The sequence below is a fragment of the Abramis brama genome (genome assembly GCF_963993115.1).
Source record: "Abramis brama genome assembly, chromosome: 18".
Classification (NCBI taxonomy): domain Eukaryota; kingdom Metazoa; phylum Chordata; class Actinopteri; order Cypriniformes; family Leuciscidae; genus Abramis; species Abramis brama.
The window spans coordinates 6,936,323-6,964,253 of record NC_139980.1 but is presented as its reverse complement, the minus strand read 5'-3'; the positions used below and the strand labels follow the sequence as shown (position 1 = coordinate 6,964,253).

General features: G+C 38.6%; 1 protein-coding gene across 4 annotated transcripts in view; it reads right to left on the bottom strand.

Annotated features, from left to right (window-relative positions):
* The window catches only part of sipa1l1 (signal-induced proliferation-associated 1 like 1), an 89,409-nt gene that overhangs the window by 9,877 nt on the left and 51,601 nt on the right, over nucleotides 1-27,931 (bottom strand). For 3 of the 4 annotated variants that reach the window (XM_084091417.1, XM_084091419.1, XM_084091420.1), the window contains exons 2-13: nucleotides 19,339-21,066; nucleotides 18,697-18,827; nucleotides 17,762-17,950; nucleotides 16,755-16,929; nucleotides 15,788-15,891; nucleotides 15,043-15,200; nucleotides 9,960-10,539; nucleotides 9,053-9,327; nucleotides 6,315-6,605; nucleotides 6,035-6,184; nucleotides 5,716-5,840; nucleotides 414-511 (exon numbers count right to left, since the gene is read on the bottom strand). In XM_084091417.1, the coding sequence (XP_083947543.1) occupies nucleotides 414-511; nucleotides 5,716-5,840; nucleotides 6,035-6,184; nucleotides 6,315-6,605; nucleotides 9,053-9,327; nucleotides 9,960-10,539; nucleotides 15,043-15,200; nucleotides 15,788-15,891; nucleotides 16,755-16,929; nucleotides 17,762-17,950; nucleotides 18,697-18,827; nucleotides 19,339-20,848 (3,786 nt within the window). In that variant the 5' untranslated portion in view covers nucleotides 20,849-21,066. The remainder of the gene's footprint in view (nucleotides 1-413; nucleotides 512-5,715; nucleotides 5,841-6,034; nucleotides 6,185-6,314; nucleotides 6,606-9,052; nucleotides 9,328-9,959; nucleotides 10,540-15,042; nucleotides 15,201-15,787; nucleotides 15,892-16,754; nucleotides 16,930-17,761; nucleotides 17,951-18,696; nucleotides 18,828-19,338; nucleotides 21,067-27,931) is intronic. The other variant, XM_084091418.1, reaches the window with a different exon arrangement.

Below are 27,931 nucleotides of genomic sequence, written 5' to 3'. Positions count from 1 at the left end.
AAAAAGATTTAAAATCTTTTGTAACATTATACAGTAAATGTCTACTGTCACTTTACATCAATTTAATTTCTTTCCCAATTTTTTTTTTTTAAATCTTACTGAGCACCAACATTTGATAGCATATACAGTAGTGTATATTTTACTGACCCAGCTGCTAAAGTGTTCTGAGTGGATTTCTTTGCGTTGCTCTGCTATTGCTAGGTTGCTTAGGGCTGAAATTCAAATTAGTCCACCCTCAACCATACAAATTGTACTTTATGACCATATTTCTGATTAACATATTAACTTAGTTTTAACAAACTATTGTTTGTGGTATTTTATGGTAATGCTCGCCATTTAAAGCTCCTTTTAGTGAAGAGGTACCACGGGGCGCCATTTTTAAGAGCGGTTGTATGCAGCAGTTGAGAACCCACCTGGCTGCCCTTCTTGGGTGAAAGGTGAATGACTTGCTCCTGTCTCTGGATGCGTGGGCCGCCCGAGTAGGATGAGCTAGACTTAGTGACTGGAGCATCTACAGAAGATAACAGCAGGGAGGAAACAGACACACTTGAGACTCATTTAGATGAGAAATGTCATAAACAAAGCCTAAAGTACACTTGCACGCGTGCACACACACACAATAGTCTATCCTCCTTGAAATAAAATCATAGACAATCTGATCTCAAAGAAATCTGATTTGACCAATATAGCTTATGCAGTCTGTGCTGATTTTATTACAGGACAGTGAGTGCAAAAGAAACTATTGTGTAATTGTTGGCTGTTACATAATGGCCATCATAACAAAAATAGATGGTACAAGCAATTAAAGTACACAGAATTCAGAAAGGGGAGGGGATGGATGGACAGGAAGCAGAATGTCGGAAAATGCACAGACTTGAAATGATTCTAAAACGTCAGAGACTTTGTGTTACAGTTCACACAGACTGATTACAGGCTTTAAGACAAAATCGAGTAGACATGGGCATACATTTGAAAAAAAAAGGAGGAAAATAAGGCCATTTCTTTGTACATGCATGAGCCACTGCAACATTGCTTTATCAGAGGGGGGCAATTCCTTTCGAGCTTTATGAAAAGGCTTTCCTTCCCCTCTTGACACCCTACTTCCTGCCTCTACCTCCCTTTAGCTATTCAAAGCAGAGTTTTGTTTGTTTTTCAGAATAATAATACCTTGCAGTATCTCAGAACTCAAACTCAGTTTGTACAAACCACGATCTTTTAAGATGAAATCAAACACTTTTTACTCAATTCAAATTATTTCCTGAATGTACAATTTTGTGCTAACATGACTGCTTTAGAGAAATGGAACATCACTTCAGGAAAAGTATATGGAAGCTACTGGGAAAAAAGTAAAGGTTTGGATGTGAATGTTAAAAATGTCAGAAATCTGTCAAAAATGGCAAAAAGTATGCCTCATTTGGATTTGTCACATACCTTCCAGCCTTATATAGGAAAAAAGACACAAGCCCTATTTGGATAGGACTGATTTCATGGAGGACATTACAGAAATTCATGTTTCACAATGTCCGAAAGTGCCTTGTCTGTGTTTTTCTCACACAACCTCATTAAAAATTCCAGGGAAAATGACCTACTGTGAGAAATCTAATCCCGTCCAAATGCGAATGTCAGTGATTGCTGATATTGTATTATCCTAATGCTTCTTGTGTTTTTTTTTTACCTCCCTGAGCTCCCGTTTGCACTCCAAATTTTCGCTTTCATTTTATTTCAATATTAATAAATAGAGCCAAATTAAGGAAATTGCAAATATGGCAAAAATAATACATGTCTCTGCCCACTTCTGTGGGTTTATTATAAACAGCCAACCAAGTTGTATCCAAGTAGTTCATAACATTTTTTTTTTATTAAACATATACGTCATTTGTGATGCACGCAAGCACAACACATGACCTTCTGTATTACGCCCACATCTAGAAAACACACACACACACACACACACACTTCTGTAATAAACATGGAAATGTTAGTCCCATCTGAATCAGTACATGAAATCACATACGTCGAGTGATAAGAATTGTATAGTTTAGAAAACTACTCGCGTCCGAATATGGCATGGTCAACTACAGTAGAACAAATCTCAGAGAAAAATGTTTTATTGGTCTTCCTCCCTCTTCTCTTCCCTTCTTGTATTTGTCTTCCTCTAATTTGAACAAATTCTACATTATTTAGATCCAAAGCTGATGAATTCATCTGTATATTTACACACCCTAAGATTCTGCCAGGTGGGATTTTTATATTACCATTTAATTACTTTACTAATAGAATGGGTTTTTAGCTTTTTTTTGTTTGCATTTCATTAGTTTTAGTGGTGCATAAATAGTCTTCGATTAAATCGTTTAAAAATAAATATCTATATAAAAGAATAAAATTATATTATATTTATTTAAGTTAAGGTTCTTTGGGTCTAAAATTTGAATCTTTATAAATATAACAAATCAGCGAGGTGACTTTTCTCAAAGCCACCCCAAGAGACAAAACCAACATAGGTCAAGCATTTGGTGACTGACTTCTCATTCTCCGAACAGTCGTCTGCAATCATGAGAGCGGCATATACATGTTGAAAACAAAGCAAAAAGGGGCTTTTTTGGCAGCAAACCCTTAATATGGGTTTGGTTCATACAGGGATAAAAAAGTACCCCATGTGTAAAATGAAATACTCTGCTGTATCTTTAATGCTGTGGGCCTAATTTTCTGCCAGAGATCCTGGACTTGTTCAGATACATGACATCATGGATTCAATCAAATACCAACAGATAAAAAATCAAAACCTGACAACCCCTGCTAGAAATCTTATAATGGGCCATGTTTGGATCTTCCAACAGGACAGTGATCCAAAAACAAACACCAAAATCAAAACAAAAATGGGTCACTGAGCACAAAACCAAGCATCTGCAATGGCCATCCCAGTCCCCAGACCTGAACCCTATAGAAAATGAGTTGGCTGAACTGAAGAAAAGAAGCGCCAACATTGATCTGGGAATCTGAAGGATCTGGAGAGATTTTGTATGGAGGAATGGTCTCTAATCTCTTGTCAGGTGTTCTCCAAACTCATCAGGCATTATAGAAGACTCAGAGCTGTTATCTTGGAAAAAGGAGGTTGCAAAAAGTATTTAATAAAAGGGGGCAAATAATTGTTTCCAATGTGTTTTGGAGAAAAACATTAATTTTTATAATTGATTTTCCCCCCACTTTCAATTATTTTACTTCAATAAAAGGTTAGATTTTTGCATTAAAAAAAAAAACTAAAAAAATCAAAAGGATAAACAATGAAGATTTCTTTTTTACAGCCTTTTTGATCATATTACCAAGGGTGCAACTAATTCTGACCCGCACTGTAATTCTAGGCAATGGTAACATTTACAGCACGGGTCATAAGGTTTACTGGGCCAAATGCTCAGATGTGTTTTGATGCGTTTCGTGTGGGCTGGACCTTGCTATTACCATCCGAGTCTTCGAGATGCCACAAAGCGGAGCTAAGAGGGGTCAAGAGTGTGTGGAGGTGGGCCGCTTGACCACAACAGTCAGAGAAGCTGAAAACAGTGAGATGGTTACAGAGAAATATACAAAAGAGGGACATAAACAGAGACAAAGCGAGAGACAGACAGACAGACACAGCGGAGGTAGCATAAGACTGCCTTGCAGGTCCTGCAGTCTTTTTTTAAAAAAACACAGTAATACTCCTGTCAAAAACAGGAGACATGTGGAGAAGCAGAGGAATGGAGAGAGGAAGAGAAGTAAGAAAAATATGCAGAAAGGGGGTGGTAGTGTGAGTCACAGCACACTTGGACCTTGAAGAGTGAGAGAGAGTGTGTGTGTGTGGTGGTGTGGGGGGGGGGCTAGAGGGACACAAAGCGCTGCTTACACAACCGTACCAGCAGGAAAGAGGAGGTATTTCTATCTTTGCTTGAACCCATATACAGCATGCTGTTCTGAGACAACATTTAGGTTTGCTGCCTTTCACTGGACACAGCTTACTTTCAAAGACTATGCTTGATCTATCGAGCGCTCTAAGGTTTACCACGGTTATACAAGAGAGAGGTATTCAGGGGAGGGAAGGATCAGATGATCTGGTGTGTGTGAGAAGATCAAACTGAACTGAGCTGCGGGCACAAACAAGTGTGGCCCGAAAGAAAAAGAAGCAGTCAATGCCAGGTGGAAATATGGTATAACAAAACCACATAGCCTACAGCATGGCAACAAGCACCCTAAAAAGGAGAGTTTCATTGCATTGGTTTTCATGCTAAAACGTCTGTAATGTGTTTCCCTGAGATCTTGGGTTAAAACAATGTGTCACTTTCAGTGTTTTCTAATGAAAGCACTTGAGAAGAAAGACTAGGTTTTTACATATCTTCAAGTGAATGTGAGTGGTGCTTGCCCGTGCGGCGGCCACTATGCTAAGGTGTCGTGGGTGGTTGCCGGGATATTACCATGCAGTTGCTAAGGTGTTCTGAGTGGTTACTTACTGGCCAAAGTCAAAAGAGCCCATCCTCAAGTCCCTTTGATATTCTGATCCTCAGATCCTTCCTCCAATGTAAACCTATGGGATCTTTTCACCCACTTTATCCCTGACCAGGTAAAAATGTCCTAAGAGTCCTAATTTTACTCTTTGTAAAATAATAGTGCACCTGTCCTTAACATGTCTGTAACATCAGGGTTGTTATTGTTAACTAAAATTAAAACCATTCAAAATTGTTTTCGGTCATTTAAATAAAGTTGAAAATAAAATATTTTGAAAAAAGAAAATGTTATGTTTCATCTCATAAATGTTAGATGAAAAACTTTAAACTTGGAAACCTTAAACAAAAAATAGAAATGTTGTGAAATTAATAATTTTAGGATGAAGATCTAAAATCAGTTCAACTACACACGAAATGAAAATAAAGCTATGTGCATGTAGAAAACTAATTAAATGACAAAACCACGATTACTAAAACTTAAACTAAAATTAAACTACAAACTGAATATATAGAAATAAAAGCCAATTCAAAATATTAATAAAAACAGTATACAAATAATACAGAAATAATGCGTAGCACAAACAGTGTGGGACAAGATGATTACATCTGTTCCATAAGTAGCAATTGGACTGCCCTGTTGTTAATCTTCCTAAATGTACAAAGTCAGAAAGTTCCCTGTATAATAATAATATATATGTAAGCAAAATGGACAACTGAAATATGATTAAATTAATCAGAATAAAATAAACTCAAATCAAAAGCTTGAGAATGAGAATTGAATCAAATCTAATAATCTGCATTAATACCCATGCCCCAAGTGATTTTTTTACTTAAGTTTAGCAAAAGCATCTGATTTAAGAAATGCTTGAAATTGGCAAAGAGGGGGTGGTGTTACTGTTAAAAAAGGTACAATTTATTTTTTGTGTTTTGAGGGTTTATGAATGGCATCATGTTTTGATGAGTCTAGAAGCAAAGTCTATAATCACGATTCATTCAAATATCAAGCACCGAGGGCCTCTAAACCCATAATACAAGCACTATTTCTGTCATCATTCGCTTAAAAAAAAAGTCAGTTTTGTCTTCATTCATTCTCCTCATTATTTCATTGTTAATAGTTTTGTATAGCTCATTCATTCACTCCTGCAGAGCTTCCTCATTGATCTCCTCTTGCCCTCCCTTTCAGACATCTTGCATTTAGCCTCCTCCCCTTCTATAATTCATCACCGATGGAGTGTGGTCTAACCTGATGGTGGTCTGTCAGAGCTGTCCTCCACTCTGGGCCAGCTGGGGGTCGACTTGCCGCTGCTTCCTCCCTCTGCCACCATTTGCCGCTCCGCTGGGAGAGGAGAGTGCCTGTTGTGTGCAAATCTATGTAAACATAAACATGTATACGCCTGTCAATCACATGCCTCATTTTGCAAACCAATGCATTGTGTGAAAGTTTGAACAGATAAATTGGAGAGATGACTGGGTGATTAAGGGATGGACAGTTAAGTGCTCAAAAGAAACCAAGGACGAAGAGGAGGTAGACAGTAAGAGGAGGTATTTTTGTAGAGCCTCACCCCTCAGGCATGGACTTCTGCCTCCAGTGAGCAGAGCCTGAACCCGTGTCACTGGAACAGGAGAGGTTACTGGGGGAACTGCGGTTGTGGGGCGAGCGCCCCAACATGAGAGAGGAGGTCAGGGCATAGTTCTCAGACCCTGGAGACATCCTGAGAGAGGTAGAGAAACAGCGATAGACACAAATAAAGATAAACGAGAGACAGGAAGAACGACAAAAAAATGAAGGGGAAGAGTAACTTAACAAAAGCTCCACTCCATTAAAGCAGCTATCGTACACACCTTTTAGGGTCTAGGGGTCGGCCATCACTGGACACGCTGCGGGGGATGGCAGCAGCTCTCTCAGGCCGCTCGGCAGAGAGGGTCTTGCCCATGCTGGCCCCCAGGCTGACGGCACGGTTCGGGGTCCCACTGTGACTCTGAGGTGAGGCAGTGAGGGACTGCTGTGGGCTGGACGAGGTGCGCTGCCATTTGTTATTATTGCTCCGGAAAGGAAACTTGTACTCAAATGAGCCGCTCTCATTGCTGCCCTTGTATTCAACAACTGGCATACGGTGCAGTTCTGAACAGCCCCTATAAGATGACAAATTTGGTAGTTAGTGGTAATGAAGAGCATTTGACTTGATCTTGAAGGTGAAATGAGGCATTTACACAACCGTTTATAAGTTTGGTTACAGTAAGATTTTTTAAAATGTTTTTGAAAGACAGCGCTTAAGGCAGCCTCACCAAGGCTGCATTTAATTGGTCAAAAATACAGTAAAAACTGTAATATTGTGAAATATTAGTATGATTTAAAATAACCATTTTCTATTTTAATATATCTTTTAAAATGTCATTTATTGCTGTGATTACAAAGCTGAATTTTCAGCAGCCATCACTCCAGTCTTCGGTGATCACATGGATCACATGATCCTTCAGAAATCATTCTAATAATGTTGATTTGGTGTTTAAGCAGCATTTTTTTATTATCATCAATGTTGGAAATGGTTGTAGTGTTTAATATTTTCGTGGAGTAAGTAACAAGGTTATAATCGTTAACGAAAACGAACGAAAAAACGAAAACTAGGTGGGAAAAAACATTGTCGTTAACTGAAATAAAAATAAAAACGAGGCATTACAAAAAAACGATAACTAATTAAAACTGTAATGTGTGTTTGGCAAAACTAATTAAAATAAAATAAAATTATAGAGTAAATGTCCTTAGTTTTAGTCTTTGTCAAGATCTTTCATTTTTTAATGCTATTTAAAACACGCAGCTATTCGTTCAGCTGCATTTCCTTCAGCTGCATTTCCTTTCCCTGCTCTCCCTCCATCTCTCTGTCACTCATGCGTCTCTCACATGCGCGCGTGCACGCACACACACACACACACAGCCCCTCCGTGCAAACCGCGTCTCCATGAGAACGAGTGTTCGTTCGACGTTGAAAGCAACTTCGCGAAAGGTTGGTATCTCTATCTCGTGAACACCTTTACACAATCACACATTAAAAAGTGGTATAACAATAGGCTATTTTAAATTCTGAATATAATTTTGTCAGTGTGTTAATGTCGACCCGAGAAGCGATTGCGCCTTCTTTAGAAAGTTAACTAGTCGCAAGTTTGAGGTAAAATGCACTTTTTGGTTGTGGTTGTCGATGTCATAACACTATAAGCTGTGATTCAAATATTAAATAATGTTATGTCAATTTTTTACTTTTACACAGAATGTTTGCTGCTTCAATCCAGATGAGTAGGCTATTGACTGTACAGGGTAAATTTAGTATAGGGTGTGAAAATTGTACAGCTGTGGTATTTGTATAGGGTGTGAATTCTGACCTTTTTGAATCTTGCCCCTGACAAATAACCCAAATTACAAAAAAAGACTAAAACTAACACTAAAACTAATAAAAACTAAACTAAAACTAAGCATTTTCAAAAAATAAAAACTAAACTAAACTAGCAAACCCACTTTAAAAACTAATTAAAACTAAACTGAATTTGAAAACAAAAAGTCAATACGAAATAAAAATAAAAACTAATGAAAAATGCAAAACTATAATAACCCTGGTAAGTAACCATTCAAAAGAAATGACAGAATGACAGAACACAGAAATGATTAGAAATAGGAATCTGTGTAAAATTATAAATGTCTTTAGTCACTTATGATCAATTTAATGCATCCCTTCTGAAAAAAGTTCTTTAAAATTTCTTTAAAAAAAAAAAAAAAAAAAAAAAAAAAAAAATCTTACTAACCCTAACATTTTTATTGCATTGGAATAAAATTGTGTTGGAGTAACATTGGAAATGTTACTCCAACCTGGTGCACTAAAGTTACTAAATAACCAACCAACTAAAATAAATAACATTCTCTATGTAAGGCCTATAAACTCCCAGGATTTATAAACAACACTTAAAAATGAAATTAGTAATCCTTAAATTAAAATAGAAATTCTGAATCCTGTTTGCTACCTCAATTCACATTCAGGAATTAAAGGAGAACTCCGGTCAATTTTAACTTTGAGCTCGTTCTCTGTATTGACAGCACTCCAAATGTACAAAAAAATGAGCTCAATGTTAAAATTGACCGGAGTTCTCCTTTAAATTGTCGTTCCTCTCGTTTGCTTAAAACCCAGAAGATACAGAGGAGTGTCAGTTTTTAGTTTAGATAGAAACATAAACTGTAAAAAATGGAAATTGCAGGTTTTCTAAGGATAATAATAATGCACCACCACTGTAAAAAGAAAAAGAAAAAAAAGACAAGTGAACGCAAATAAAAATCCAGTGGGTCTGATGATTTGTAGTTTAGACCCTGATCATTATAACCTTCAAGTTGGCACAGCGCCTGCAGGCAAGCCTAGACTGGAAAGGCGGATCTCATCTATTTTGGTTTGCATGTGTGGGCACAAAGGTGCAATGTTTTGTATTGTTGTCTTATTGCAAAACTTGGAATGACTGGTTTACTTTTACAATCTGACAAAAATAATTGCTACTTATTCACCAAGATTCAGTCAAGAACCATTAATTGATACTAAAAGACCTACCTGCGTGGTGTGGCGTCCTCGTGGGGTGGTATGATGACAACTTTCACAGTGACTGAGGTGCGGAGCAGGTCTATCATCTGCTCGTGTGAAAGTGTTGCCACAGCCACCTTGCAAATTTCGACCAATCGGCTGCCTTGCCTCAGCCCCGCTTGCCAGGCATAGCCGTACGGCTCCACCTCTGCCACTATGCCTTCATAGTTAACGTGAAAGCCAAGCTGGCCCAGCCCATTCCTCCGCAAGGTCATCTCAGATGTTTCACAGCCTTTAGTTAGGTGCTGAGAAGAAAGGGGGAGACTGATATGACTTGTCTGACAAAGATTTTCTCAATTCTAAAGTAGTTTTATGCAATTTAGAACCATGTCCTCTATTAACGATGTAAGACCTTATCCAAAATACGCAAAATGGATTGGAAATGTCTATCACAAGCTATTGAACCCATCTGCAAATCAGGATCAGGGCTTTTTTCTCAAAGTATAAAGAAAACTCTGTTTATATGTTTCATGACTGTGATGGAGATCATGAGCATTCAGTTCGCCGAGTACTAGTTACCATGGCAACAGCTCTTGCACTTGAAGAGTGACATAATGGGCAGGGGGCCAAATCAGGAGTACATTCAAGCCACTGCACAGTTATGCAAAGGCTCTCTTATACACACCATTAATTCACACGATGAAACATACACAACACAGCCCTCAAAACTACTTTGAGCTTTTTCCAAAACCTTGACAGCTATAATCCCACTTGGATACAAAACAAAAATGATTAAGAACCAAGAGACAAGCTCTCAGGTCCATGTGCTGTGACTGACTGACTGAATGACAAATGCTTAAAATTCCTTACATTTAGCAAAAAAATTAAATAAAAAATAAAATTCCATCTGTCATGATACCTGCAACTCCACACTTACCTCTAAACGTTTGACAACCTCACGGAAGTCTTCTGTGTTGTTATTGATGGAGCGCAGGGAGATGTTCTCTCCACGTTCATAGTAGATCTTCATGGAAGCAGGGCTTCCCAGGGTCCAACCAATGACATCTCGGACAGCACAGTTAAAGACAACAGCCTTGGCTTCTGGGTCCACCAGCACTAGAAAGTCATTTGAAATGGCCAGCAGGGCCTCCAGTTCTCCTCCGGCGCCATGGTCCTCGGCGTGAACAGGCCAGGTGATGGCTCCTGGGCTCCGCAGCTCCGCACCAAGGTACGGCCGGGTCTTCTCCTTACGCTTGTGGGCCAGAGAAATGAAAGGAAATTTGCCCGAGGGATCAATAGGCGTGCTCGTAACGTGACGCTCTGCCAGGTCCCTCAAGTACTCCTGCCGTGTCCGAGTGGCCATGGCGCGAAACTTGTCTGACTTGTGGGCTGCATTTTCAGCGTTGATGACCTTAGCCAGAAGGAAATCTCGAAAGACTGTAGAATTCGGGAATGTAGCATCCTCAGGAATAGGTGGTCCAAAGGCAGGTACATCTCGTGAGCGAGCCACTGCCACACTGTGAATGAGGGGGTGGAGATGATGGAGGGAAACAATAGAGAAGATTTCAAATAATGAGACAAATTGCTCATCACATGCACAAGATAATTGCTAAACCATTCTCAAACTTCCCTAAAGGACCTCATGTTTATGCATGAGCAAAATTCATTCCAAAGACAATGTGGCTGCTATGGAAATTATGAAAGTCAAAGTGTGAAGTGTCGCAGAGGGGACATCAAATACTTTGCTAAATGGGAATGGGAGGAAATTAGCAAAAAGACAGGGATGGCTATTATGTTGTTGACTACTCCACACAGTGCTAGTAAACTTGGACAGACCCCTCATATGCTATAGAAGAACATTATGAATTCAATTCCAATTCTGAAAATCTTCAAACCTTTCTTCTCTACCTTGCTGCTTCATCTCTCCCTTGCTTCTTTCCTTTCATTAAGCCTCTGGAATGGACATCTAAAGCTTCCTGCTCTGTCTGGTATGCTTGGAACTCATACGTAACTAGCCAGCCATAGCAGTAATGAGGCTGGACTAAAGAGAGCCACTAGCCCGTTTTTACAGTGATACTGGAGGAGGAAGACAAAGAAAAGTGGGGGCCAGAAGTTAGAAACATTGGTGAGAGAAAGAGAGGGGCCAAATAAAATTCTGCTGTCTGTGCGTGGGCCTGATCTGTAAAAACACTAAGGGAAAACAAGTACGTGTGTGGTAGAAAAATGAGCTTGCAAATTCATCACAACATAAACTTCTCTCCCACAGTAGCAGCAGCTTGCTGAAGTACGGACTGAGATGAATAACTTGTTGATATCTAATCCAGCCATATTGTTTTTCTTTCTTTGCCTGAAGGGACAAACAACACTGTTTGGAAGGCTGGAAATCAAATTGTTGCTGGTTTGATGCCCATAAGAAGAGAGCCTTGAGTTATCACCCTTGTTCCCAATAAAAAAACTCAAAAATATATTACACAGATCTTTTATGTACATCATGGTAATTAAAAATCATCATATTCATATATAATATTTACTTGATACTCCCAGGTACTTCAAAAGAACAGGATGGTATTGCTGTATAGAACATCCCACAAAAAATAAAGTCATTTTTTAACTGCTTATTTTAAAGCTCTCTCCTTTAATAAACATTAAATAATTCCATGTTTTTGTGTTTTTACATACGTTATTGCCAAGTGATGAATAAAGACTTGATAAGTGTTGTAAGTGAATGGTAGCGCTAAACTACAGCAAGTGTTAATGGGATGCGCGTTTCCCACAAAGTCCACCGTCACACTTCGTATCGTTTGAAAGATTTTCACATCTCATCTGTTAAACATGGTACTCCAACACACTTCAAAGAACAGGTCCAAAAACCATGATATAACCACTTCCAAAAAACTTATGCCATAGTAGTAAAACGAATAACATTTACAGTTACCATTGCTCTGTTATTTTAAATCTCTCATTATATTGCTTTCTGTTTAAGCATTAAGCAGTCCAAACACCCACAATTGTGCTTCACCAATGGCATACAAAAACCAAACTCTGTATGAGAGTGCGGACAATAACCATCATCAACATTTTTCAAAAGCCAGAATAACGCAGTGCATATTCCATCCAAACATAATCCACTTCTGGGCATCGAGCAGTTATTCAGTAATGACTAACAGCAAGCGGGCTGACTTTATTGTTGCAGCCGACCCCCTTGGCTTAGATGGAGAGGCAAACTGGATTACATATCTAAAGTATAAATACACAGTGTGTGGGTTGGTGGAGCATCCACTGCCCACAGCAAGGAACCAAAGAACCTCCACAAAAGCAAATAACACCCTGACCCACTCAAAAATACACAGGTGTACAAGTATCACATACACAGAGCAGAGTTCTCACACAATGTAAACTTACTGAAAAGATTAACTCTTTCTAACACACTAATTTCCAACATGATGGATACTAAGAACCATCAATTCAATGTAACATATTTGATCATTTCTTTAAGTAAAATACTTTCTGTAGCTACACTAACATTTAAAGGTTTGGGCTCAGTCAGATTTTTTTTATGTTATTGAAAGAAGAATCTTATGCTTACCAAGGGTGCATTTATTCAATCAAACTACAGTAAAAACAGTAATATTGTGAAATATTATTTCAATTTAAAATAACTGCTTTCTATTATAATATAATTTAAAACGTAATTTATGCCTGTGATGGCAAAGCTGAATTTTCAGCAGTCATTACTCCAGTCTTCAGTGTCACACGATCCTTCAGAAATCATTCTGATATGGTGATCAAGAATCATTTTTTATTATTATCTTTTTTTTAATCAGTTGTGCTGGTTAATATTTGAGTGGAAACCATAACATTTTCAGGATTCTTTAATGTATAGAAAGTACCGGTAAAAATTTACAGCATATATTTGAAATATTTTTCTCACAAAATCCCTAATGATCGATTTAAAGATTAAAAGTATAAATTTCTTTATGAAAAAACAAAACAAATATACTGACCCCAAACTTTTGATCGATAGTACACTCTAACAGATTGATTAACTAATTTATTAGATGGATTCACGCTAATAGGTTTTAAATATTCCAGCTACTAATTTTAAGGGAAAAATGCAAAAGTCTGTAGATACCATTACATGATTCAGACTGCAACGTCACAACAATTTATTTTGCTGTGTCACTGTAGACCCTGCGGCAATGCGATAGTGATGCAGGAAACACTTCTGTACAGATGGACTGAAGAAAAAAAAGAAGAAGAAAAAAAAAGCAGTTTAACAGCTTCCGCTTTGTACAATAATACCATCTACCTTAACATTTCCCTGGTGGCTGAGAGGTCATCTGTCAAAATCAAAGGCCCTCAGTGAACAGTGTTAACCACTTCAGTACACCCAACAGCAGCCAATAAAACAACAGGAGCGCATTTAAATCATTAACTCTCTCCATAAACACCTTTAATCACCCTTCATTCCAGTGTTTTACCTTTACACAAATAAACAGCCACGCTACACAATCACAAATGAAAACCCAAGACCCGCTGAACCCACCTGATCCACTTCCTGGCTTCCATGCCAATTCCTGTCTAAACAGTCCAAGCAGGTTAACATAGCAAGAGTGACCACAGCTGAGGAAAAGTTCAAGCTCACAAGAAGAATTCAGTTTGCGGTTGAAGGGGCTACAGGAGGAACGGAGGGAGGGAGTCCGTCAGGGAAGGGGGAGAGAGTCCGTCAGGGAAGGGGGAGAGAGTCCGTCAGAGAAGGGGGAGAGGGTTGTCGGGTTTAAGCGGCAGGCCCTCATCAAGCCCCTCTCAGGAGAGGACAGTTGGCAAGGGTGTGCATGCAGCCCTCTCGTTTGTTATGTGCTCCGTTTAGCTTATTGTTCCAGAGAGGCTCAGTCAGGGCGGGCCTTTGTAACTTCTGTACTTTCAGAGCTGAACAGCGATGAGGCTCCCTACTGGGTATAATTAAGATGACACACAATGAGGCCCATCAGCAATTATAACCTCTATTAGTTTCATGAGGCAAAACAGAAACCGAGCAAGCAAGCGAGAGAGTATGCGAGCGAAAGATTAAGGGAGTAATTCACAATGAAGATATCAATGATGATCAACATCCTTTTTGATGCCCGATCGGTTCAGATAAGCACAAATTTTGTCTTTTGTTTGACTCACAGTAGCACTTTCAAGGTTGAACTGCAAGCAATGCAACGATCAACAAATCCTACTGATAAACAGCCCCCAGTAGGCGTGAATGAAATTAAGCAGGCCTAGCTCATTTGAAGTGGTTAAGAGCAGTGCTCCCCTGGGTAATGTGCTGTACGACAAGAGTAATAAGCTGGCCAGAGGACATCAAGCGAGAACATAACCCACCGCGAGCAGGAAGAAAATCCTTTTCTCCAAAAATAAAACCAAAAACAACATCCCTACAATTAGATGTTAAGACAGGGAAAAGCTTATTTTAAATTCATTGGCCAATGGTTTTATTTAAAATAATATAAAATATATAAATAAAATATTATTCTTGTTTTTATTACAAAAAACTTTCAACTTCAACTAGGATACAAATAAACAACCAGTCATGAAATCAAAATTGTTGTTGATACCTTAGCCTATCACTATTAAATGTTTATTTAAAAATGTACCTACACTGATCTTTTTGATCTTGAGAAAAACAATATCCCAAGACAATAACATCTACTGTACAACCCAATTGAGTCAGAAATGAATAAAAGTTACAATTCAGTTAGAGAGTCAGATGTTAATTAGTAACTGCTCTGGTGGATTCAGTTAATGATGATTCTGTAGAATGATTTGAACAAGTCTTTTTGACTGATTCATTACAACATTAGTCCACATTGGTAACACTGTATCATACAGTGTTGAGTACTGTTGCTACCACAGACTGGAAATCATTTGATGCAAAATGCATCTGTCCAAAAATCCTTTGTTACAAATTACAAATGCCCCATTTTTGCCTATAGCTGCTAGAATTTTTTTGCAGCTAAAAAAACAATTAGACTCACCTGTAGCAGGCATTTTCAGAGCACGGGTTGAGCACTCGAACAACCACGAAGACATGCTGAAAGTGTGAGCGGATGTTCTTGGGACTAAATGGCTTTGCTCCGGGCTCTTGAAACACGATTGTGACAATGTCGTTTCCAATGTGTCTTTTCCTTAGCAGCTACGAAGTGAAAACAACATAGGTCAGTATTCACTATCGTTTAGAAGTTTGGGGAAGGTAAGATTTTTCAATGTTTTTGAAAGAAGACTTTTATGCTCACCAAAGCTGCATTTATCAAAAATACAGTAAAAACAGTAATATTGTGAAAAATAATTACAATTAAAAATACCTGACATCTACTTGAATATATTTTAAAATGAAATGTATTCCTGTGATGGCAAAGCTGAATTTTCAGCAGCCATTACTGCAGTCTTTAAATTTGAATGATATGAAGGATCATGTGACACTGGTGCTCAAAAAACATTTATCATCATCAATGTCATGCAGCTAAATATTTTTGTAGAAACCGTGAAACGTGATGAACAAAGTTTAAAAGAACAACATTTACTTGATATATAATATTTTTGCAACATTATAATTGTCACTTTTGATCACTTGTATGCATCCTTGCAGGATAAGAAAAGTATAAATTACTTTAGAAAAAAAAAAACTTACTGACCCCAAACTTTTAAACAGTGGTATACAGTATGTGATAGTTTAAAAATAAAAGGAAAAAGTTCAATTATTGCAATAGTATTACAGCTTACCTGCTGTTTGTTATTGGGCGTGTAGGGCAGCATTGTAGACACGTGGAACATGATCTCATAGTCTTTAAAATTTGTGTACAAAGAATGTGTTCCAGTGGAGTCCGCTGAAAAAAAGCAGCAGCTCATGTTAGCCTTTCAAATACAGCTTTTATGTGACCACCTGCCTTTCCTTTGTTAAATAAAGAAGGATTTCCGCTTTGACTGAAGGGAACATACAGTCTAGAGCCTTTGATCATCCAATCTCATTTATTTAATGCTCCTTGACTTGTTGGGGCAAAATATGGCTGCCACACTTTTATAGCACCCCTTTTTTTTTCTATTGTTCACAAACAGGATACTGCAGTTGTTGCTCTGCACCATGGCCACAGAGACACGAGGGTACAAACTCATCTTCTCCTTAGTCCCTCCTTCCTGATCTCTGTGCTCCACCTGACTGTGAAACCATGTCCTAATCCGTCAAGCTGAGATCAAAGCTTTCTGACACCTCTACCGCCCCTTCTCGACCACACTACAGGGCGGAGGGAGGGAATGTCAGGGGTAAGATGTCAAGTCTGATAAATGGAATTAAAAGCATGCTTGTGATCAGAGACGATATTCCTCATGGTAACAGGGGAGAGGTGGAGCATGCATGCCAGGCACGGCACGCATGAATGGGTCTCAAATATGGGCTATGGGGTTCAAACAGGAGGTGATGGTTAGGTGTTTAGATCCATTCCCAATTAAACATGACCTCCAATTGTCAATAAACCGCTGACAGTGGAGGAACATATTTGGAACAAGCTGCAGGCTCATTTGAGTGTGATCCAGTTAGAATTAATTAACTAGCCCTATAAACTACTAGACTGACATGACAGGAGACCAGAGATTCAGTAAGCGTTTTGGCCCTTTAGCTACTTGCAATTTTAATCACACAATACTGCTTTCAGGCTTCAGTGGCGATTAAACAAACCTTCAAGACAAGACTCACTTTTAGTGTCCAGTTGGGCACGGTACTTGGAAAAACCCTTAAGGCGCACCCTTTCTCCCAGCAACTGCAGGAACTCTTCTAGGGCGGGACCTGCTGCCTCATTATTGTACATCTCCTCCTCGCTGCTCTGGCCGGCTTGACAGTACATGATTCCCACTTTCAACTGAAAACTGAGCTGCACAAGAGATAGCAAAGAAAGACCATCAACCCATGAAAAAAAGGAGTAACGAGAGTAAATATTTTCTGTTTTTTGGGCTGCCAATTTAATGTGCAAATTAAATACAATTAATTATTTTAAAAATGTAAAAAAAAAGTACATTTATAACACAATAGCACAACAAAGCATTTAACTCTTTAAAGCCTGATATGTGAAATAACAGTCAGAATCTAGACTGTCTATTGAAAGTTTAGAATGTTTTATTGCATATACAAACTTTTGATTTTATTTCAATATAATATAGTTTATTCATAAAGGAACCTTTTACTTTTGAATTTGGTTTTATGCCAGAAGAGGATGCAAATAAATCATAAATAAATAAATAAATATTATAAATACAAATGTATACAATGTATATATTATATATACTATATATTATATATAACAATATATATTAAATACGTATAATATTATTATATTTTGAATTATTTTATAATGAATAACAAAATAAATATGGCAGCAAGAAATCAATAGATATATAGTAAAAATGACAGATTAATGGTGATTTATTAATTAGCATATCATATAATTACTTTTTTTAAATATTTCTTGATAATTACCCTCTGTATTTTATGACACATTGTATACTTTAAGTATTTAAAGCCATAAAGTATATTTTTTCATTATATATAAAATCCTTTGTATGTGCATATTTGTATTTTTTAGGTGTAGTGGAAACAGTGAAAACAAGGATACGATTCTTCACTTGTAGGCATTACCAAAATTATAATAAAATTAAAGAAATGACTGAGTTGTTTGACAACTGTAAGGGAATGTAGGATCATAATACCCCCTGCTCATCCAGTTTCATCAGCTGCTCTGTGACCTTCGGTGTGTTGAGAGCAAGTCGGAGGCAATGAGCATTGAGCTCAGGTACGAGGTAATCCAGCACCTCCTTTAGAGGCAAGCCTCGAGCCAAGCCATGCTTGGAGGTGGAGGGCACAGCATCTTCCAAAATTGAGCCTCGTAAGGTTGTTAACTATAGGTGGAAAGGTTAAAAATATGACAGAGAAATATATTTGAATTATTGATTCAGACATGTTTGGGAAAACATATACAGTATCAGTATACATTTGTAAATTACAGGTGAGACTCAATAGGTGGGTGTTAAATATTGGTATAAGAGATGTTCAGAGAAAATTAGTACTTGGTACTGCAGATCCCAACATACTATTGTCTTTTAGTACCTGCTCATTATGATTCAGAGATCTCAAACACCTGAAAAGGTGCCGTTATGAGTGGAACAAAAGTTTTATACTAAGCTAACCCACGTCTGCCCACCTGCCATTCTCAAAATAGCAGTGGAAAGATTGCCATGTTGGGCTATGCGTCACCTTAGTCACAAAGCTATTAAGGCCCATCAGAATGCATGTGAATCATAAGCGGTTGCTATAAATGATACCAAAGGCAGAGGTCACATGTAAAGAGCCTTTTTTTGTTATAATTAGAGAGATGGTCTAACCTTTATCCAAGCTGCTGTCAAAAGCAGTGTGATTGAGAAGCAGTATGGTGACAAGCCAGTCAGGGCACAGAGTGATCTATGCCGTGCACTAGCAGAGAGAACTCGCCTCTAAGCATGTTATATAAGATAGCAGTGGGCGTCAGACCTGGATCTCACTCACTGCTAACTGCTTTGAATTAACTCTCTCTGTGCAGGCACAAGGTTTGATTCAGACGCTACAACTATACATGTCACTGTATTTGGTGGTGTGAATGAACGCTCACCTCGCTGGTTCTGAAGATGATTCTGTAGTTGTATTGCTGGCCATGCTCTTTGTGATCCTCCAGTTTTTCCCGACGAATGCTGACAGCTACAGGTCCCAGTGTCTCATCAACACCCAAGTAGTTCCAGTGCTCTGAGGATTTAAACATTTTTTTTTCAATTAATGATTAATTCATTTAAAAAACAGCCGCAATATAATCAAGTGCAATAACAAATTATCATCAATAAACACAAAATTTGCATTAGGGTCCGATAATGAATAGCAACAGTTGAATGAATGATTTAATTAGGGCATCAATAGATTCAATAATTCAATGCGATAATTCGAAATTAATGTAATTCAATATGAAATAAAAAGAAATCAGGAAGTGTTAGGTTTCACAAATCATTTGGATGCTTCATCTAGCAGAATATGTGGACACCCGTCTGAGGTAGATCCCTTTTGCTTTTGTATTAACTTTTAAGCTTGTTTACTTTTATTTTTATTTATTGTGCTATGCACTGCTTATTTTGTGTACAGCACTTTTTTAAAGTTGCTCTATAAAATAAAGTTTATTATTATTATTATTGCTACTACATCAAACTGCCTGAACTGTTGACTATCAGCACATAAATCTTACCAGTACGTCAAGGGTAGCACTCACCTCTCAAGTAAAAGTACTTCCTGTAATAATATGCACCCAAGTCCACATGTTCAACAATGTTGCTCTTTCCACGATCATGGTGGAGACTTTTGCCATCCTTGGGGGATTCAAGAACAGCCACCCCTGCATTGCTGAAATGTGTGTTGGGAGCTCTTTCAGGGGATCCTTCTTCATCTCTTGAAGAGCTGGAGGCGCCGCTGCCGATACTACCTTGCTTCGAAGGGCTGATGTTCCTCTCTCCTTCACCTCCTATTTCGTTCCGGAAACACGGGCAGCTGAGAACCAAATCATTGCTCTTGTCATCACCAGAGTCAAGAGAAGGCCCATCCTTGATGTTGAGCTCTTCCTGGCTGCCGCAAGGGGAGCTGTAAGCCCCGCTTTGGGTGGATGAGAGGGATGAAGTGTTGGAGGCAGAGGCCGCGGCTGCAGCAGAGGCACCAGTGGTGGTGTTCTTCCGCTTTACAGCACTTTGCCGACTCTGCACGGCCTCGTTCAGGTCAAACTGAATACTCTGGACATCAAAGTGTGCAAAACCTTTCTGGCAGACCCATGGTTTGGGAGGGGGACCCATATCGTCAGACTTTCCATCCTCAGCGTCAGAACCTGCACGTGATGAATCTCCTTCGGCTTTGACGCTACGCAGCTTGCGGAATATGGACTCACCACCCGTCTCCGACTTTGAACGCCTCTTCATGTGTTTTTCTCTTTCTTTCAGACGACTGGCGGGACTGCCGCGAAGAGGGCCAAGAGGTCCGTCAGGCAAGTCAAGGGCAGTTTGTTTATGGGCTACTGTAAGTAACTCGCTTAACTTTTCAGGGGCAGGGCTGCGCTGGTCCGGAGCGTCTGTCTGGTAGCCTTTGAGCATATCGAAGAAGCTTTCGCCAGACACGCCGTGCTTGTCGATAGATGAGGTACTGCCGTACTCTCGATGCATGGGTGTCCATCCTGAAAAAGACCAGCCCTCACCTCCATCGCCGTCCAGTTCACTAATGGTGATGTCGCTGTTGCTGCGCTGCCGTATACGTCGCATGCCCTTGCGGGGTGACCCGAGATAGCCATCAGGTGAGAGGAAGCGATTGTCTTTGCCTTTACTATGCATCTTGTTCTTCAGCGTGTTGTGAATGTTACGCAGCATAGATGAGTCCTGAGGGCTGATCAGGTGGCCGAGCTTGCTTGACAAGTTACTCTGGGCGCTTCCTGTGGTGGTGGAAGGGGAATCCGTCTCCACCGTGATGTGCCACACTCCACCACCATTTCCTCCTCCTCCACCACTTCCACCACTTCCTCCACTTCCTCCACTGCCGCCATCTTTTCTGGGGGGCCAGTCGGCAACCCGTGCTCGAACTCCCATTTTGGGAACTCCGGGCGTGCCAGTCAAGTGCGTGCTCTCACTGCGAGGGGGAGGAGCACCTCCATTGGGCAAGCGCAGACGCCGAGTATAAAACTCATCTGTGGCGGGAACAGAGCCGCCCACAGAGCGTTCGGTCTGTGAACGCTTTAGACTGGTCATGGTACGGCTAAGTGGCGGAGCTCAGCACTGGAGCATGCCCGCAGAGTAGCTGAATTAACGAAGCTTAGGGAACATGGGCAGCCACTCAGCTGGAGAGGCCAGAGAATGGAGGACAGATAATAGCGGGATGAAAGTGAACTTTAAAGTGACCCTGAATTAGGCATGTGTGGTGACCATTATGTGATCAGACCTTCCTCCTCTCATCCCTTTATGTAGAACTGAAACAGAGAAAAATGGGGACAGTATAAGAATCCAACAATCATAACTGCCATCTTGATAATTAAAATAAAGAAAAAAAGAAAAAAATTACTGAGGTAAATAGAGGGGCCACGGAGGGCACAAAGGGGAAACCCTTTAAGATGCCAAAAACCACAAACAGCACACCCAGCCATCATGGTAATGAAACACAATGGCAATACTTGAAAAAAATACCAAGTGCCTTACTCTTGAGTGATTTAAAAAAAAGAAAACAAGGATGTTATTTTACATGCATTTGCAAATTGTTCTGAAATCTTCACAAGGAAAAACATATGCATGTTCATTCTGAACAAATTCAGATATATCTTCCTATCTCTGTTTTTATTTTTATTTTACTTTTTTGATAAAAATAAACAAGGCACCAATTAATGAACAGATTTCAGTCAGAGTTCAGTGTTGCAGGTCTTTAACTATAACACTGTTCATAAACTTGGCTGTGCCAAAGTGCAGATTACACCACATGAACAAATCAATACCACTACCGTTGTGGAGAGGCAAAACACTGCACGGCTACAATCACAAACCAAATTGACTGACTAGATATCAGCAGGATGATTTTGAGTATGATGCAACGAAGCAGTAAGCAGTGATGATCAGAAGCAATTCAACAACTTAAAGTCGAACAGATTATCTGCTACTTGCCCGAAAGAACAATCCTGGTAACACTAGAAAAAAGTATCCTTTTTTTATAATTTACAAGTTGCCATGAAAATGACAATTCACACTATATAAGGCTTGCATCATTTTCAAGTGGTTCTATCTAAGGAAACACTTGACACACTTACAAAGTGAGCTTTAACCTTTAAGCTTTAAGATGACCAATTATTAAACCCAAAATCAGACCTGGGCTGATAGTTACACTGGTTAAATATAAATACAGCAGGTGGCACTGCATATAAGGCCTCATCGCCTTAATTATAATGCACTACAGATGAACATTGTTCCCATATGACAGGAGAAGCTCTGAAATGTCAGTTTCCTTGGTTTCCTGGCAACCGTCTGCCGACTTTTGTGGTGCAGAGCAGCGGTGCTGCTGGGTTATCCTTAATGAGAGAGCTGAAGCCCAATGACTACATTTACCTACATAATCTGCCGCAAGCACCACAGGAGAACAACCCTGGGAAAACAACCCACAATGTAGAAACATTGCGTAAAATATCCATAGTATAAACGAGTTAAAAATACCAACTGAAAAAAAAAAAAACACACTTGGAATGTGAAAGCAAAATATTATGCTCATTACAATAAGGGCAAAACAAATGACCAAACGTTCTGTGTTTAATGACAGCATGTAGCGTAAGGACAGCAGTAAGTATTATTACTACAGTGATATTTTATAATAAAAATAAATAAATAAGAATAAATCTCAGACTGGAACAATAGACAAATCCTACTGAATCACTTGACATTTTGAGTTTATGAATCACATTTGTAGTGTAGTGCTAGACTATGTGTATGTGCTGATGAAAATATTTGATAATCTTCCTGCCGGTGAGACCTCCGGATGGCTGGAAGGGGCGTGTGGAGAGCCGGGTGTGGCGGCACACTAACCCCAGCACACACTTGCACAGACTGCAGATGAGGTCATGGGTATTTCCAATATTTGAGAAAGTGCTCTTCCTCTCCCGTCTGCTCTCACTCAGAAATGGTGCTGTAATAAATTTCGGAGGTTGCAGCACAGGTGCTTCTGTAAGGCTGAGAGGAACTCTGAGGCTTAGTCATACACAGCTGCCAAATTATAGCCCAAAGTATGACAGATGGGGCAGCACGGGCTGACAGATCCCATGTAGCCAGTTAATGAGACAGATACCTGTGACGAGAGAGCCTGTGAGCAGGGCAGATTTGACTAACACGGCAATGAGAACTTTAACTCTGAGAACAAATCTCAGACAAAATGTGACCTTTTATAGCATAAGTCTTTCTATACAGAAGGAGATAGTAATAGAAAAAAAACATAGCTTTTACACACCATATAAAATCATATTTAATATAATAATTTTCCTTATCATTTAAAAGTTTGGTGTTGGTAAGATATTTTTTGAATCAAGTATTAAATAAATATCTTACTGACCCCAACTTTTGAACGGTATTGTACATTATTAACATAACATCTGCTACCTATAATAACTATTTAATGATCTATGTAACATTTACAGTTCAAGTCATTCTCAACTTGTATCCTGATGCACCCTTAAGAGAATCCTCTCAATCCAAGCTTAAACTAACACCCCAGCTTTAATTACTACACTAATTGCTTTGCAATTGACAAATTGAATCAGGTGCGTTAGCTTAAGCTGGGAACCGGAAGAAAACATTCTGTCGGGGTGAAAACAAATGTTCAAATGAGAACAACTGTAACAATCATGTGTAAAAGTGGGCTGAATAAGCTATGAATAATAAATCAAATAGCTGAAAGGTTCTGCTTTAAAATACACACAGAGCTACAAACCTTCATACAAAAAGACAGCTTAAAAAAGAAAAAGGCTGATATTAAAAAGAACAGTGTGGGAACAAAATTCACCCTCTCTGTGATCCCTAGAATTAATCTGTTTTTGCAGCTGTGCCTTTAAGAAAGGCTCGCTTCACATGTGAAACGAGCAATTGCGCTTTTCTCCACTAAGACACAGGCCGCAAGTTTACTGTCAGTTCAAATATAATTTTAAATCCTCATACTTCAATAGCATCCTCTTTGGAAAGCCTGCATCATCACCATGACAGATTCATACAGTATAACAATCTCCTGGAATGTGGTGCATAAACAGTTAGCCAGACTGAAATGAATAGACACCACATAGCTTTCTCCTCATTACCTCACTGTGACTGGGTGGGTCGAGTTTCTGATAAACCAATTGGCATCGTTAACGTGTAACGTTATCAATCATCACGTTGATGCATTCGTCTGTGTGACGTCACAAAGTTGAGGAATGAGACATTTTGGGCTGGGAAGGAGGTTTCTAGTTCTAAAATGTTTTCACAGTACATCGTTTGTTTGTTTTTTGTTTTGTTTTTTAAATACTCATTATTCGACTCCTTTAACAAAAAAAAAAAAACTAAACAAAAAAACCTCAAGATTTATTGATAAAGCAAAGAAGTCCCAAAAATGTGATGGCTGTCATTAAAATAAAAAGGCAGGCTTTCCAACCACAAGGAAGGAATAAAGAACGTCTGGAGGCTTATAGGAAACGCGGTACTGGGCTGAACTCACTGAAATCACTGAAAAACCAAGGAAGAAAAACAATAGTGTTGAACACACAAGAACAATTCATATAATTGCAGCCTTTCAGAGAAAGGACAACCGCTTTTAGGCAAACAACATCCTCCACACAATCTCAACAAAACTGCAGAGAAGTGGGTATTTTTGAGAAGACTTTTTTGGACCTCTGAAAGAGCACATTCCTTTTTTTTTTTATTATTCATTCAAGACCCAGTGCAAAACCAGTACAACTATAGGGCTTTATGATTTCTGTGATGCAGAACACATAGTGGAATAGTGGAGTCCAGTCATAAAAAAAGAATTTATTGTATAACAAGAAATGGCAAAAATGTAAGAGCGTACACTTCAAATCGCAATATGGACTAGTGTCTGTGAATATCAAACTACAAAAAGACTGCAGTTTAAATAAGAAATCTGCTTGTTCTGCTTGTGTGTGAATGAGTGGCGCAGTTTTGTCAACTACACACACACACTCAAGCATGTGATGCTGTTTTCAGCGTATGCTGTCTCACTATGCCAAGACGATCCACAGAATCTTCATCTTCAAAAGTTCATCGAGCATGTCACCACTTCTTTTCATAAAAACTATTGTTAAAGAAACACAGAAACGGAAATCTCTTGATTACAACCAACCAAAATAAAACTTTGGTTTCATTTGAAGAAATTATAACTAAAATACTTTACTATTAATGTTTTAATTCAAACAGTAATCATCTGCATCACTTTTTTTGCCAAAAAATTTGAAGAATTGATTAATTACATTTTTTAAGTTTTACACATTCATTTGATTACAATCGTAAACAACATAAAAAAAAAATTTTTTAAACTGAAACATTTCATAATACATTTATTATTGATACATGTTTGATAAACTGTTAAAGTTTTATGAATTCAATTGATTTACTTTACATCCTTTTTGATTATTACAATTTAACCATTCAAACAGAATTCAGAAAAAAGTTAAACAGAAAACACAGAATTTAGGGGGAAAAATTAATACAGCTTTCATATGGCTCTAAAACTGTAATCCTATTCTCTGCCGTACTGTGGAATAGAGTAACCGTAAAAAAGGACACTTTTTCTCTCACCCCGTCACACGCACATTGCCTTGGCTTGCTGATAACATGGCCCATTTTTGAGTCACACCTTCAGGTCGAGGTACGACATCACCTGTTGTGTGAGGTGTGAGGATTAGGTCGAGACTGAGACATGAGACATGAGAGCGCTTGGCTCAGACCACCCCTTCGCACACAGCTGTGGCCTTACAGGAGGATGATTAAAGCTTCAGCATGTGACTCACCTCATTCCAGAGAGGAGTGTGCAAAGGGGACCATTGGGAGGCGGACAACATGTCTTCATCTCTACTTTGATAAATAACTTCATCGATATCAATGGCAACCTGAGTTTCTTAATTACTGCCGTGTCCTGTTATTTGAACCTTGTAGAGCTTTAAACTAGAGAGAATGTGAATGATGTGGTTGTTGCAGTAACAGACAAAAGAGAAACCATCTCATTCCTTTGCTCTTGCAAGTGTACTTCATGTCAAAGTAAGGCTGGGCACAGCATGACAGTATATGAAATGTGGTACAGACTAGAGACTACCTGCTATAACTTTTATAGCATGGTAGTGTGCCCCAATTTAATTTTTTGTGCAAAATTTGATATAAATCAGAAAACTATTGACTAACTGACAGACAAACACTAAATTATAATAAATAAATAAACAAACAAAAACCTAATAATCAATTGTTGGAAATGGAATGTGAATTTAGGCAAGAGGTGTGCGATATGTGACCCTGGACCACAAAACCAGTCACATGGGTCAATTTTTTTAAATTGAGATTTATACATAATCAATCCGAAAGCTGAATAAATAAGCTTTCCATTGATGTATGATTTGTTAGGATATGACAATATTTGGTCAAGATGAAAATCTGGAATCTGAGGGTGCAAAAAAAAAATCAAAACATTGAGAAAATCGGCTTTAAAGTTGTCCATTTATGTTTGCGATTGTGCTGCATTCACTCACAAAAATAAATGTCTTATATATTTACTGTAGGTCATTTACAAAATATCTTCATGGAACATGATCTTTACTTAATATCCTAATGATTTTTGGCATAAAAGAAAAATCATTTTTTTATTGCCACAAATATACCCGTGCGACATGTGACTGGTTTTGTGATCTAGGGTCACATATGATGATATTAGATCGTGAACAATTAAAATGTCTCCACGATCTGCATTTACAGAGAGACTGTTGTATTGTGCTACAAGTGCACATTCTATCAGTTGCAGTTAATGTTTCTGATTCTTATTTTTATTATCATCATCATCCTCATCTCTATCGGGGTTATGCAATTCATTATCACGAAAGGTTATTATTTGCATGCGTTTTAAAGCCTTGCCAGTTTAAACTTTTGATGTGTGTTTTTCTAAGCCCACACACCCGAAACGCAGCCACAGAAAGTTAGCTGTCAGACAGCATGGATAGTTCTCTTTCATGTCTTATTGCGCTTAAACGGTCAAAAAATTAAATAAACAGTTGAAGAATGTAAACAACCTGGGAAAGAAATAGCATGTGATAGCAAGATGAACGAAGGTCTTTCGGGTTTGGAACGACATGAGGGTGAGTAATTAATGGCAGAATTTTCATTTTTGGGTGAACTAACCCTTTAAACAAAATACAGGATACTACCCAAAGTAGCACCACAGAGACGGTCCCTGTAACTGATGTACTGCAAAATCGCTTTGAATGGCAAGTGACCAATACAAATAATCATAATTGCCGTCAGTTTAACCCATTAACATTTCCCAAGTACAGGGCCACATCCAAAAACAACATAAGAACATTTTTGACTATTCCAAGACTCTCTTCCTTTACACTCACTCAATTTTTTTTGCCAAATGCTACCCTCTCACTGGCAACCTATTGTGCATCTTAAATTATGAGTTAAGGAGGATCATACTTCTGTTTTGATGTACAGCTGGAAACACATAACCAGATTTAAAATAGCAAAAAGCGGCAAAACTGATTTCTTTGCCACACAGAAGGTACTCTTTCCTTTCTGAGTGACTACATTTAAAGGCTTCGATTGTGTGTGTGGGCAAAGAAAGTCATGAGCAACAACATAATTCCGCATTAACACAATATTTAATGGCAGACATATGAACTGAAAGGCACAGGTTTGTGCTGCCTGGTGGTTGATGATAAAACCCCTCATTTTTCACCCATCAACCATGGAAGACGTGTTTATCCATTAAAGAGGAACCACACGGCAGACTGAGGTTGATGTGGTCTCCCACGCACCCACCATATTTTTTCTTGCCTTCCTTTTCCTCGCATCCTCCCTTCCTCAGAATCTGTCTGTACATGTTTCTTTGTCAATACATTTTTGTTTCTCAATACAGGAAAGATATGAATGAGAGCATGATTCTCATTCTGATATATACTAGCCTGACTGGGTCAGCAGAAAAATCCTTATTGCTGAGCCTGTGGTGTAAAAAAATCAGCTTGAAAATTTAACGCAGCTCAGTATGATATAATTTGCTGTTTATGCTCATGGAAAACTAGCAAATAATTAAACAAACAAACAAATAAACAAAAGATG